Below are 14156 nucleotides of genomic sequence, written 5' to 3'. Positions count from 1 at the left end.
GTGGAAGCCTTTTCTGCACAAACTCCCACTCAAAAGACCGGGGGGAAGCCTAACATCTGCACTGTGTGTAAACAGCCAGAATCTGTCATGCATGTATTTTTTGAATGCCTATTTGCTGCTGAAATCTGGAATATGTTTGGCCTATCTTTCAAAACTCATTTCGATGTTATAAATATAATCTCTGGAACTATCAACAGCAGCAAGTTTTGTATCTCTTTCTGGTCTTTGCTTTCCTCTGTTGTTTTATGGTTCATCTGGAAATATTGGAATAATGATGTGCTCTCAGGGAAGGACAGAAATCTTACTGAGTCTCGTAAGAGGCTCATAAATTTTGACATTTCTATGCAGATCACAGTGATCCTGAAGGTGAAGGAAAGTAAATTTCTGCAGGTACTAAGAGAAGGAAAAGCTACCATGGAAAAAGCAGAGATTTCTTATGGGTACACATCAATAAAAGAAAAAGACGAATTTGAGTACACTCTGAGAGAATTCATCCAGCAGATCAAAATGGACAACATGCAGAAGGAACTGAAAAAGAAGGCTGAATATGACTACAGGGTGCTGGGATATAACTCTGTTTCCCCTGATACCAATGATGAAGAAGAAGACGATGAGGAGGATCCTCCTTGAATCAGAAAATAGTTTGATATTATTTTTGAACAAGCCAGAATAATGGCTAGTCATATATGTCTCGAGACTCTTATTATGTACTTCTGTATGTTGTGGTTTTCTACGTAAACTGATCTGATACTGTGATGTACCCTTTTTGATTACTTGATATGCAATAGAAAAATTTGTGGGTTCATGGATTGGCATGCTGGTGGCACAAGTCTCATGGCTTATCCTGATGACAGCTGTGATGCTGTGGACTGATATTTCTTTTATTTTTTTGTACACACACACACACATAGATACATGTGTACCCAAGCGCATCCAAAAATGCCACCCCCCCACCCCACCCCCCCCACTCCCCCCAAAAAAAAAAGAAAAAAGTTCACTTATCCATGTACCGGGTTCTCAACCTGCATCCGCATCCAGATTTGAACCTGTAATTTAGTCTAAATGGTTCTAAGAGCAGAACAAAGCGATCATTTGGAAAATATCTTTAGAATTTGTCAAGCTCTATGATTATCCCTGTATGAGCAATTGCTTCCATTAGTCACCAAGTTTGATTTGGTCTGACATATATCTGCGAATAAAGAATCCTTCAGATTTGCTTAAGCTTGATTTATTTGTAGGAGTTTGCAAGAGTACCATACAATATGTGTAAGGCTTATCGAACCCCATAATATAAATGACACTATAATTAGATCCTGCAGGTTGGAGGGAAAATAGCTTGTAGGTAAAAGACACTAATTTGCAAGTTTTAAAGATCGTGGAACTTGTGCATTTTCTCTTCAAATTTTTCTTCAAACAGTAACTCCATCGATTTCCCAACAAATCAAAGAAAAAAGAGTGAATGGTTATGCCTTTTTTTGATAAAAAATACAGTTGATGGCATAAATGTGCAGAAAAGATGTTCTGCTTCAAGGGAAAACAGGCTATGGAGGAGCAGGAACCAAAATATGAAGACAGGCAAAAGGAGACATCCATTTGCAACAAATTATCTCATCATGCTTTATCTAATATTACTACTCTTTAATACTATGTTCAGTATGTCTGCAATCCTGGGTTCTGGTAAAGTAAGAGCATATGCAGCATCAACTGAAAGTTTGTTTAACTCTCTAAAGAAGATTTGGCCATGCCACAATACAGGATGAAACAGTGGACAGAGAAAAATTGAAGTGCAAGGCAGTTTGACACAGGCAGTTGGATGTTTTTGAAGCTGCAACCATGGAAACAACAAAAGGTCAATAGCCTAACACCCAAATATTATGGCCCTTAAGTGCTTGAGTGAATTGGAAGTTTAGTTTGCAAAGTAGAGATGCCAGTATCCATACATATACATTCAATATTCCATTTGCCTTGTTTGAATGAGGTAACCAGAAATAAATTTGAATTCAGACAGACTTGCCCAAGTTAGATGGAGGAGGATCGATTCTGGTACTAAAGGCAAGCATTCGGGCAAGTAAGCCACAGCAGAGTTGGATCATTGCCTAATATCTCATCAAATAGAAGAATTTCACAGTTGATGATATTGGGTGGGAGGATGGAGGATTCATTAAGAAATTCCCACAGCTAAGTGTTGAGGGCAATAATTTTATGAAGAAGGGGACTATGTTAGGCCGTCAACCCATTGGTCGTATTATGATATTGGATGGCCAACTTGGGCATACATCATCTTAACTTAATCATTATTGGCTCTTAGTTTTAGTAATTGTAATGACCATCAGCCAAGGTGGGATTAGAGGGTGTTTATCCTCATATTATGAACTTAGAAATGTTTGTTATTGTACTTTTGGAGATTGCCTGTCAGAGTGGCCTACTTAAATAGCTAAGTTTTCTGCTCTTCTTTTGTTCTTTTTGTGTCGATCTTCTCTTGCTTGTGCATTTATTCTCCTATTCTGCTTTGTGAAAATTTAGGTTAATCACAAGAAAATAATTTTTGTTTCTGACTGTTCATTTGGTCATTCAACAAAGGAGACCATTCAAAGCAATTGTTTGGTCAGGAAACAAGATAGCTTGTGTCTGTTTAGGCTGTGTGATGTCTATATTTTAAATTTGTATAACAATATATAACCTCACGTCTCTTAAGTAATGTGGAAGCTTGTTCAGATTTCAGTGTTTGATCAGCCAGGTTATAAAGAGTTCTCCCTTTTCATCCATTTCTTTCTAACACGTCCGTGTTTGTTGAATGTGCAGGACATCCATAGACCAATACCAGATGAAATTTGCACAGCCCTGAAACAGAAACAAAAAGCTTTTTGTGGGCTGAAAATGAAAGAAAAAATACTTATGTGTATGCAATTATTGAACTGCAAGCTTCTCTGTCAGTTTTTCATTTCAAATCATCTGAGCAGATAGTTTGTTGCTTTTAAAAACATTATGCTCTTAAATTACATACTTATGTTTGGCTCTAGTGAAATGATTTTTATTTTACTTGCATTGAGTATCTTGCTTCTCATTCACTTTTTTTACTTTCAGGTCTTTTTGATCAGATTATTCACACAAGTGACAAAGTGGATACAAAGGCTTTTTTTGAGGATCTATATCCAAAGGTTTTGAAACATAACATGTAATTTCTGGATAGAACTTGTTAAACGTCACTTGTTAACAGATGGGAATTATAAATATTTTTAATTAATTATCAGGTAATGTTGGGCATTCCTTTGCTGGATGGAACAAGCCTTGCTACAACCTTCCTGCATCTGGTCACAGGCAATGAAGCTGCATGCTACAGATACATCTGGTTTGAGGTCGTTTACCTCCCTGAAACTGTTTATGTATCAGTAATAATTTGATATCTTTTCATTTCCCTTTTTCTCTAAAACTGCTAAGTTTAATTATTGTTGGCTTCTTGGGTTTTAGGTGTTTGCTGCAGATATGTATGTCTCAAAGTTTGAAGGTGATATTTTGAATAGCTCTCTTGGAATGCAATACAGAAATAAGGTTTGTAGTTCCATGTGCAGTTCCTAATGCTAAATTTTCATTAAATGCTTGAATCAATTTGAATAAAATCTTTGAGAAATTGTTTATCTTTGTTCCTGTGCATTTTGGACTATTTGCAAAAAAAAAATCTGTCTTTGCTAACCACGTCTTGGTACATGCTTCAAGATGCATTTCTTGTTAATCATATAAATAATTTATCCATCGACTTAGTTTGTGTATAAGAATAATGAATTTCATCTAATGAATATTCATATCAGACTCTTTAGAACAGCATTTGGGACTCTGCTTTATTCAATCAAAAGGACTGTTTTGGATATAGACCTATGCTTTGATATCATCCTTAGATTGTGTAATGTGCCCTTTCTGGCTAACTTGGTATGTTGGGAAAATCACCTTAACTTGTCCTTGCTCTTTCAATTAAACCATGTCATGGAAGTTACACAAATTATCAACTGCTATTTCTGATATAAAGATATAAACGTATACAAGATGATATAGATTTGATGGAAAATTCAAAATTCTGATATAGAATTATTGAATATGCTATGATAGAAATTACTTTATCACTATAGTGATAATAGTATGATGCTATATCTGATTTAACTGATGTATTTATGCAATCAATTTATATTGCTTTCAGCACATTGTTTTGCTATGTCTGATATACCAATATAATTATGCAAATATATTGATATCACTAGAAATGATATGTTGCTGTTTCAGATTGGTATTCGGATTGGAATGCTTGTAACTTGATAATGGATACTATTTCTGATATGCAATTTTTCATATTTGCAATCTCTTGGTGGCATCTCTGAACTGCCTATATTACTTGCAACCAAAAATGACAATGGCACTTGCTCTTACAGAGAAGATCCAATAAGGATTGATATAAAAATAAATAAATGTTCGATGATGATCAAATGAAAGGATCGACATCCCTCTTAGTACGATGAAGTGATGCTTTCAAGAGACACATCCTTGTCTCTTCATAATTGCCATTCTTCTTATTCACGCCCATTCCTTAATACCTAAGTCACAGGTACACCAAATTTCATCTATGTGTTAGGAGGTTGGTGCCTCTGTCCCATCTAGGTGAAGGTACTGTTCAGCATAGACTGATGGATTTGTGACATGTGCTTAACCCTTTCCTGTGGATCCTTGTCTCTGGCTGTTGTGACGTTCATTGACAGCTCGAGCTTTTGGTTTAATGATAATGGTGGTTCAAACACTATGAAGTTCGAATTTCAGCGATTTTTCAGTGGTTCCAATGGTGGTTACTCCAAATTTTATGATATTTAATATAATATTATTTTATTTTAAAATAATATTGAGCTATTTAATTTAACTATTTAGCAATACCAAACTATTTTGACAATTTTATGGATATATTACTTATATTTACAAATAAATAAATTTATATAAAGTAAATCTAATGTCGATATTTTTTTTCAAATATTTACTCTTGCTGAATTTCATCTGAATTTTATGGTTGACGAACTTGAATTTGAATTCGGACCTTGTGACTTAGCTTATATTAACCGATTGGTTCTATTATTCTCAACAGATGCCTTTTATATTTAGTAATCACTTCTTAGTCTTCCCAGTCATACCTGTTAATATATCATAATTGGTTTAGAATCATAATGTTTATTACTTAATAATATTGATCAGTGTATCTTATTGACTGCATCTTTTAGCATATGTTGGACTAATCCTAAATTTAGCACTGATGATAGTTACGTTATCATTGTGAATATAGTGGAGCAGGAGTTTGATGAATAGCTTCTTCCATTGTGCTGTGAATATTTTTGCCCATGGATGCTATAAAAATCAGAGCATTATGATTTGCAGCTGCGACCACAAACCTTGTTATCGTGGTTTGTTCCTCCTGACTGTTGGCAACAATTCTTTCAGAAATTGTGAGCTGAGTCGAAACTATGGATAGATAAGAAATAAGGAGATACACCAGGTTCTCATTAAAATTATTCACAGTAGCATTAGTTAATGTGCTGTCGGATTGCTCAAGTTCTTCATGGTGAACCTTTGCCACTATGTAAGTACCTTGGCCAGTACACATGAATCTTTTCTGTTACAGAGCCATGGACCTTCAGTTTCACACTTTTAGCTATCATAGATTCATGAGCATTGAAGCCCAGAAAGCATCAATCCCCATACAATGATTCAATTAACTGCTGAGCGATTGGTAAATGAGGGAGATGCAATCATTAACTGCTGGGAATACTTTCTGAGTGAGGTTCATTAGACATTTATTGAAGGCTCTTCAATGGGGCAGTATGAGGGCATGACATTTGTGGTTGAATGTCTCAGAAATCAGTAGCTATAGCAATCAACTTGCACTCTGGATTTATAGTGAGTCTGGACAAAATTATATCTGCTGTTGCAACTCCAGTGTTACAGTAGTCTTGGTTGAAGCTTTGTAAGGAGATTGAGGGCATCCATCTTGTTTATCATTCCTGAATGATATTGCCAATATGAAGCTTTATATGAATGTCTGCTTCTGTAACAAGACCTCAGCATTGCAATAGTCGGTGCTGAGCATCCCTTCCTGAAGCAGTGTATTGGCAGAGCATAAGGTTAGAGACTGATATATATTTTAAGATGAGCGTCCCATTAGTAATTTTTGGCTGAGATTGGATTGAACTATTCTTCACCTATGAATGATTTTTATTGTGACGAGTTCATAGATATGTATTCTATTGTTACTTCCTCTCAATGATTAATGGTGCTTATTATCTTGAGAATCGTTTGATCTCTGCGTTGTACTTCCAAGTTTATTGCATATCATTAACATTCCCAAAGCAGCGATGTTGATAAACCCCTGCTCAGTTAGATAGTTGCATACTAATTCTCTATGTTATGTTGTTTTATTGAATGAGTTGGAGCAAATATCCCCCACTAAACCAGTCTGTTTATCTCAAGGGAAGTTGTCTATGTGAGTTTGACCTACATGCATGAGATCTGAGGCTAAACCTACAGCTTTAGTTATATCTTGTTACCTTTGTTTTGGCGAAAATTCTAGGGTGGCCATAACATGGATTAATGTAGGTTGGACATGTTACACCTGTTTTGGTCATCAGGCCCATCACTATTATAGTACAGTCACTAGTATGATGGTTTGTAGTTTGTAGAGTAATTTGGAAGGGGTATATTTTTAATGCTGTCACATGCAGAAGCGTAAGATTAATCAATTTTGCTGGCTTACATGTGTTAAAATTGGCTTTCTATTTATATATCTAAGTTGTCCGTTCGAGTTTGGTTCCAACTTCGAAGTTTGAGAACCGGTACGCAAGTTCGTCAAAATTTCAGAAAAGGGTTTGGGTTCATTAGTACAAAAAACATTTAAAAATTATATATTTATATATATACATTTTTTATGAAGCATGAGTTATAATTAGAATGTAGCATAGTAGCATAAACACATAACTTTAAAACACCATAAACAATTAAATTTGTAGTTGTAATCATAGTGATCATACCATCATATAGTAACATGATTCAATCAACTTCAACATCAAAGATTCAAAACATTTTATAATATCAAGTTCAAGTATCATTGTTTCACATTCATTGTTTAATTAATGGAATGAAAATCTATTAATATTCTTAGTTCTAAGTTCTTCAATCTTCATCTTCTTCTTCATATTCTTCTTCTTCTTCATCATCATCTTCTTCCCTAGTATTACTTGCGCTAAGGCCAATGGGATCAGCAGCAGAAGAAATAATGGCATTGACATCAAAGTCATCAAAATCATCGATTGCAAGAACACCAACAAATCAATCTTCAAACTCCTTGCACAATCGGATGCTTTATCAAAAACTAATGTGCTCTCCCTTAAGACAAAATAACCTGTTTAGAAACATAAAATGACAATGATAGGCCACAAAAGCAATTCATAACACTTTTAAATTTAATGGATGCCAAAAAATAATTAAATCTTGCCCAAAAAACACTTTTCCAATGGTTGGTGGGGTCCAATTTGTTGTGGGCTCAAACTGGGTACGATAAGTTGGAGTTGGTTTGCCCAGGTTCTATCCTAGTTCAAACCCGATCGAACCCACAGTGCAAAAATCACACCCTGGTCAAACCAAGTTCGAACCGGACCCGAAGTTCAGCCCGGTTCGAACTTCCTTGGGAATGAGTGAGGAGTCTTGTTTGCCCTAAAGTGCTTTTTCCATTGACCTTGTCATGAATTAGGAATTCTATTTTATTTGTGATATTAGTCTTTCGGACCACTTTGATATGCAAATCTCAACACTACATCTAAATAATTGAGCAGAAGTGCACATCAATTCTGTATTCCATCTTCATTTACTAACGATGAAAATTCTATCCAAATAACGAATGATCCATGTCTTTCTTGTTCATCTAACAACTACAGACTAGTTTCTTTCGTGCAAGTGTCGTTGTCTTGCATTTTGTCACTACAAAATGTAGGTAACAGTACGGAACTTTTCCAAGCTAGTTTTGTAATTTTTAAAGTTTATTCCATTATTTAATTGGTTTGTATTGATCAATCAAACGACACCAATTGATATAATGAATCATTTTACTAAAGGCTTTTGTCAAGTCTTTTCCATTTTTTTGATTGTTGAGCCTATACTTGATTTTTGAGGCCTTCAACATCATTTTCTTCGTTTTAGTGTGTGTTTGTTGGTTTTTAATCCTTTGGTTTCGCTTAAGTCATTGCTTTCGGTTTTTCCCTTTGATTTGATCTAACTTAGAGCTTAATCGGAGTTGTCAATCAAAAGATATGACCATTTTAGTGCCTAAAAAGTGGACCTTTTTGATGCAACAACACGAATTAAAAATAGCATGTTATATTTTTTATTTGGCGTTCACTTTTTGAAAAATATAATTTAAATTCACTTTATGTTTTTTTCAAGTTACTTTATCAATTAAATTGTCACTTAAAGTAACTATAGTCACCTTTATGTTATATTTTTAAGTTGAGTTGCTTTTTTATTTTTCACTTAGGTGACTATATTAACTATATTGTTTAATTTAATTTTTGATATTTAAATCAAATGCTCTAGTAAATATAACATATTAAATCATATTTGCACATTAGATTGTTTTTATGATAATGTAAAATATAATTTATGTCCCACTTAAGTAATATTTTATCAAAATTAAATTGACATGTGCTTATTAAAATCACTTAAAGGTGAACCTTTTTCATACCATTGCATGTAAAACCCAACTTAAAAGTGTAAAATCACTTAGAAGTGGACCTCTTTAATGCCATTGCATATAAATTCTTTAAAATGTGTAATGACATCAAAAAGATGAGCTACATGTGTTATATATATGCACAAAAAATGTGAGTTTTTGCTTTGAGTTGCATATGCATGTAACTTAAACATGTCTTGACACCAAAAATGTGCATTTTTGTACCAAAGACATGTATTTGCACTTCCCAAACCCGTTTTTGGGCAAAAAACACATTTTAAAAACATGCTTATACACCAAAAAACTGCATTTTTGCCTTGAACGAGCCCATTACATGTTTTAAAAACATGGAATGGCCTCCAAAAGGTGCATTTTGCATTGAAACACATGCTTTCAGTCTTCCAAAGCCCGTTTTTGAAAAAACTTTATGCATTTGGCCCTCAAGAACATGTTTTGGTGATTTTGCTTGAATTCTTCCATGAAATTTCTTCAAATCTTCTCCTTTAGGGACATTTTTGCAAATCTAATCCTCTCCATACAAAAAATGCTGGTTCTTTTGGTAAAAAAATGTGGGTTTTCAGCTCCATTAGAAATCACGTTTTGAGGAAGAATGCCCAAATGGGCCCCAAAATGCATGTTTTTGTCCAATAAGGAGTCATTTTGAAGTTTTAATCATTCTAGATGATATTGGAAGGCATATTTTTGCATTCTATGGTAAAAAATGACTCATATTATGCCATTTATGAATCACGTTTTTGCTAAAAACACTCAGAAAAATTGGGATTTTTATCCACTTTTATTCATTTTGAAGGCACATTTTTGCATTTGGGTCCATCAATATGCATTTGGAGAAGTTGTTTTTGCATTCACAAGTCAAAAATGACTCAAAAACATGCATTTTTTGGCCACGTTTTTGCAAAAACGGCCTAGATTTTTGCTTTAAAAAGTAATGTTTTTGTTAAAAGAACTCAAAAAATAGCATTTCAGCCTATACATTTGGATCAAGAGGGGTCGTTTTTAAGTTTTAATGTATGTAATTGTATTTGGAGACCATGTATTTGGCATTTTCATATCAAATTCAACCCTTCCTCGCTTACTAATATTTGTTGAATGCAAGTACGGAAAAAGTCAAATAATTGTTTGAAAACTCGGATTTGAGGGAGAATTGGTCTTCAAATTTATAAATCTTGCTATTTTGGCTCATAACCTCCATGCTTATCTTGTTATTTCCATGCACATTATGGCTTGTTATTGCACATTTGTCCAAATATATGCCGTGAATAGTGCATTTTTGCTTTAAAAATGATTAAATGGTTCATTTTCATGTTTTTGGAATTTCTCTAAATTCCAAATTTGGATTTGCACTTGAAAGCAACTTGCTTGTTGACATGTTTGAGTTTAAGTCCAAAGGCATGTGTTTATTTTGTGCTTGTTTTTCATTGTTTGCTTGCTTGTTTTTTTGTTTTTTTTTTTTTCTTTTGGAAGAAATTGCAAGTTTTTTCCCAAGAACTTGAGCACGTTTCACTTCACTCCACCTTCCATTTCATGCAAAAGCATCATCACATTCCCTTTCCATCTTTTCATGTCACAAAACTTGCATCGTCAAATGTGATTACATGTTTCTCATATCATCCATCATCCACACGTACATGTGATTTCATTTTCCATTTCCATTTCCATTTCCACTCATCTCACTTTCCATATGCACTTACACCTCCATGATCAAATACATGTCATTTCACTTCATTTGTTATTACGCATTCCATCTCATCCTTCATACGCACTTACGTGTAAGTTCATTCTCCATCTGCATTCACATGCCATCTCATTTTCTATTCCTCATTAAATGTTGTATTTACATATAATTCACTTTACGTGTAATGACATCAAAAGAACCCATTTTTGACTAAAGGTCACACATTTAAATCCAAAAGTTCTCATTTGCACACATTCACATGCTCGAAGCACTTTACTTCAAAAAAAGAGAGTTAAAGGTGCTGATGGAAAGTTATTTGGAGTTTACATTCGGGCATCGTCAAGAAGGTTTTCAAAGTGTCAGAGAATCCAGAATGTGTCAATGTACAAAGGAGAATTTACGACAACTTGAACGAGAAAAGCTTGATCACATCAAGAGTTCAAATGACAATGGACAATTCATCAAAGAGAGTCGGAGGTTATTAAAAGACACAAGACCATGGTTATCAAGCTTAATGCAGTGACACAAAATACAGGAACTACCAATCCTGTGATCATCCGGGATAGCATCGCCAAGTACAAGGCCTTTCAGGACAATCCCTAGGCTTGTTTCAATGCTCTTCCGTCTTTCCTCTTCTTCTTCTTTCATGTTTGTAATTGAAAAAGATGTATTGCATAAAAGGATGTAATTACATGGAATGCGAGTTGCACGTGCAATTGCATGCAACCCAATTATTTTTCTTTTAGTTAGATCGAGTCAAAGTTGGTTGAGTTGCTCCTACATTTTACTCCATTTTTTTCTCAACTCCTGTCCTATATAAAGGTGTGCCCCCTCATTGTAAAAATCGTCTTTTGTTGTATGCAAGAAAGCTCTGTCAGACTTGTGCAAGCATAATTTTGATTCTGTAGAAAATTGAATAAAAGAAGCAATTAGATTTGAAGCTTTGACTGGAAGCAATTGTGATAGAGAAAATTAGACGCTTTGATTGTAATTTGTGCCTATTGTCTTTGATTCATGTTATTATTGTGTGTTCAATAATAGAGCATAGTGATTTAAGAAGCAATCAGAACCGAAGTTTTGACTAGGAGTGGTTGTGGCAATACATAGACTATGAGCTTTGACTGTAGCTTGTATTACCATCTCAAATTTACGTAAAATAGTTAGAGTTCTCTACTTCTGGAAGTCTTTGCACCCCAATGGTAGAGGTTATTCTTATAGAATAGGTTAAAATAGGACTTAGAGCCAAATTGTTATGCTTTCAACTAGCCTTTGAGTTAGTGTTAGTTTATCGGTATCACCATTTACAACTTTAGATAGAAGTGTAGTTTGAGGTTTCATTTTGCCTACTGCTTGCTCCCTAGGTAAGTGGATTCTTTCTTGAAAGCTAAGAGGAAAGAATATTGTAACACCCCTTAAAAAATCTCTCGACTTCTTGCTTACCTTGAGTTGATCTAAGGAACGGTGAGAAGAGGGAGCCTTCCCTTTGAGGTAGGAGAGACTTTGTCTCATATGTTGTGGTTGGTCATCCTATTTTGCGATTGAATTTTACCCAAAACTATCGGTTGCAAAATATCCACCCAACATGTATCATTCTTGTCTTGACCTACATATTTTATTACATAAATTTTGCTGAGGCAAGGAAATACTAAGCCCTGAAACACAGCTGGGATTCTGTTTCACCATTGATTTGAATCCGTAAAAGTGGGTGTTTGAAAGGTTTTTGAACTCTTTTCCAAAATTTAATTTTTAATTTTTAATCATTTAATATAAATTGAAATTCCATTTCTAACTGCCAATTACCAGCGAGAGTCAAGTTTAATCCATCAAAAACACCAGAGATGTTTCTCCAAATTTTCTATTTTGTTGAGTTTTTCCTGCTTATGTATCATTGCATCCTAAGTTTCCTCAAGTGTTTTTCTTATTTTTAACTTGATCAAAGGAACGGGAAAGACATTAACATGGAAGAAAAGAAAAAGGCTTAGATGCAGCTTGCAATTGTTCCTGAGAATGAATTCCATTATAATATCATTGTTTGGCTATCCTTTTCCAACTATCATTCTACTCGAAGTTTCAAGTTTGCTTTATGTAGACATGACAGTGGTTGCTAAGTATTTTGTTATGAGCTATAAAATTAGTTAGCATCATGTGGCCTTTGCTATTCCTCTTGGTAGCAGAGACGGTGAGTTTAAGCCATTTTTCAAAATACATATATTATATGCTAATGTGTGAGTAATGCTTCTATAATGGATTTTTGTATGAGCGTTGCAGACATATCGAATAACCTAAATGATAAAAAACAAACCTAACTTAACAATTTAATTGCAGGTATTAGCTCCTGGAGCAACCAAAGATGCATTTTCCATTCTACATGATTTCCTAGGCCGTGAACCTTCAACGGAAGCATTTGTGAGGTGGGGTACGTCATAAGGTTTATATTGTTGGACTTTCAGCTGTCAATTCACTGTGGTGGGGTTGCTTGTGTTTTGTGATCCGAGATCGATTGTGGGTATTACCCTTTTGATCCAGCTAAGACACTGACCTGTAATCTTTACAATCTATAGCAAACTCCATGCGTTTGCCTTTTTCATCTTATATGAGGACCTCTAATTTGTCCTCAAGAATCTACGGGAATGTCCCTATCTTTTAATTTAGAGTATGTGGGATTCACTAAATGCCTTTTGTAAATGGGAAATTTTAGTAGATGCTTGTGTTTATGGATTAAATTGATTGGTGTAATTATTGAAACGCTGAGAGCAACCTAAATTGGCATATTGTAATGAGGATTAAAGTGTATATTGTGATATTACGTGGGAGTTCTAATTATACAATCTCTTTTTATTTTCTTATATAATTATGAATGACAACTTTTTAATTTTTTTTTCACTCTTTACTCATCTATTTTTAAGAATGATAAAGACCTTTAAACATGTTTAACATAATTTTTATTAATTTAAAAAATATATACTAGTTTTAAAAAATTGTATTTATTCTATTGGTTTAAGAAGCAAATTGTGAGTGAATTAATATTTCACTTGTCTAATGCTTTGAATTCATAAATTTAATAAATAATTTTCCACTATTTAAATAATAATTATAATAAACTTCAAATTGGGGTGTAATTTAGATAAATATTGAAAGATGTATAAATAAAAATGATATAAAGCAGTTATAAGTAAATGCATTTGAAAGCATTTCAGATTTGGTTTGGTCAATTTTACATCAATACAATGTTGAATAGAAAAGGTCCCTAGAATCAAATTGTAAAGCTTTCCAATATATTAACATAAATTATAGCAAGTATAAAAATTAATGGTGCAACGAGTAATCAAGGGCGCAAGGAGTGTAAAATGCATAGGAGCAATGAGCAAGGGCACATGTGTGCAAAATGATGGAGGTAGCACTCTAGATTTGAATAGATCAGATCAAAGTAATGAGACTCATTGCCAGTCAAGAGGGTCTCCCGAGTTAACGAGTTAAGTTACGCTCGCCAAGTCAATTTGACATGTGACCCTGGCTTGTCGGGTCAAGTCAAGCGACTCGCCTAACTCGCAAGTCATGTCATGACTCGTGGGTCACAACGATTGTGACTCGACCGCATCTGAGCACTGGAGTTGGGGAAAAAAGTATAGCAAGTATAATAGTTAATGGTGCAATGAGTAATCAAGGGTGCAAGAAGTGCAAAATGCATAGGAGCAATGAGCAAGGGCACATGTGTGC

The 14156-nt window shown here is 34.4% G+C and overlaps 1 protein-coding gene across 8 annotated transcripts in view; it reads left to right on the top strand.

Annotated features, from left to right (window-relative positions):
- Window positions 1-13290, top strand: part of LOC149552163 (Zincin-like metalloproteases family protein) — a 273149-nt gene extending 259859 nt beyond the window's left edge. For 5 of the 8 annotated variants that reach the window (XM_089787641.1, XM_089787648.1, XM_089787643.1 and 2 more), the window contains 5 exons: window positions 2803-2929; window positions 3085-3158; window positions 3252-3356; window positions 3469-3549; window positions 12765-13290. In XM_089787641.1, the coding sequence (XP_089643767.1) occupies window positions 2803-2929; window positions 3085-3158; window positions 3252-3356; window positions 3469-3549; window positions 12765-12866 (489 nt within the window). In that variant the 3' untranslated portion in view covers window positions 12867-13290. The remainder of the gene's footprint in view (window positions 1-2802; window positions 2930-3084; window positions 3159-3251; window positions 3357-3468; window positions 3550-12764) is intronic. The other 3 variants (XM_089787642.1, XM_089787647.1, XM_089787649.1) reach the window with 1 other exon arrangement.
- The last annotated feature ends 866 nt before the right edge of the window (window positions 13291-14156 follow it).

The sequence above is a fragment of the Cupressus sempervirens genome, chromosome 6, assembly GCF_028749045.1.
Source record: "Cupressus sempervirens isolate cs-2001-9-10 chromosome 6, ASM2874904v1, whole genome shotgun sequence".
NCBI classification, from domain to species: domain Eukaryota; kingdom Viridiplantae; phylum Streptophyta; class Pinopsida; order Cupressales; family Cupressaceae; genus Cupressus; species Cupressus sempervirens.
The sequence above is the reverse complement of the archived record's forward strand: the minus strand, read 5'-3'. Positions and strand labels throughout refer to the sequence as shown.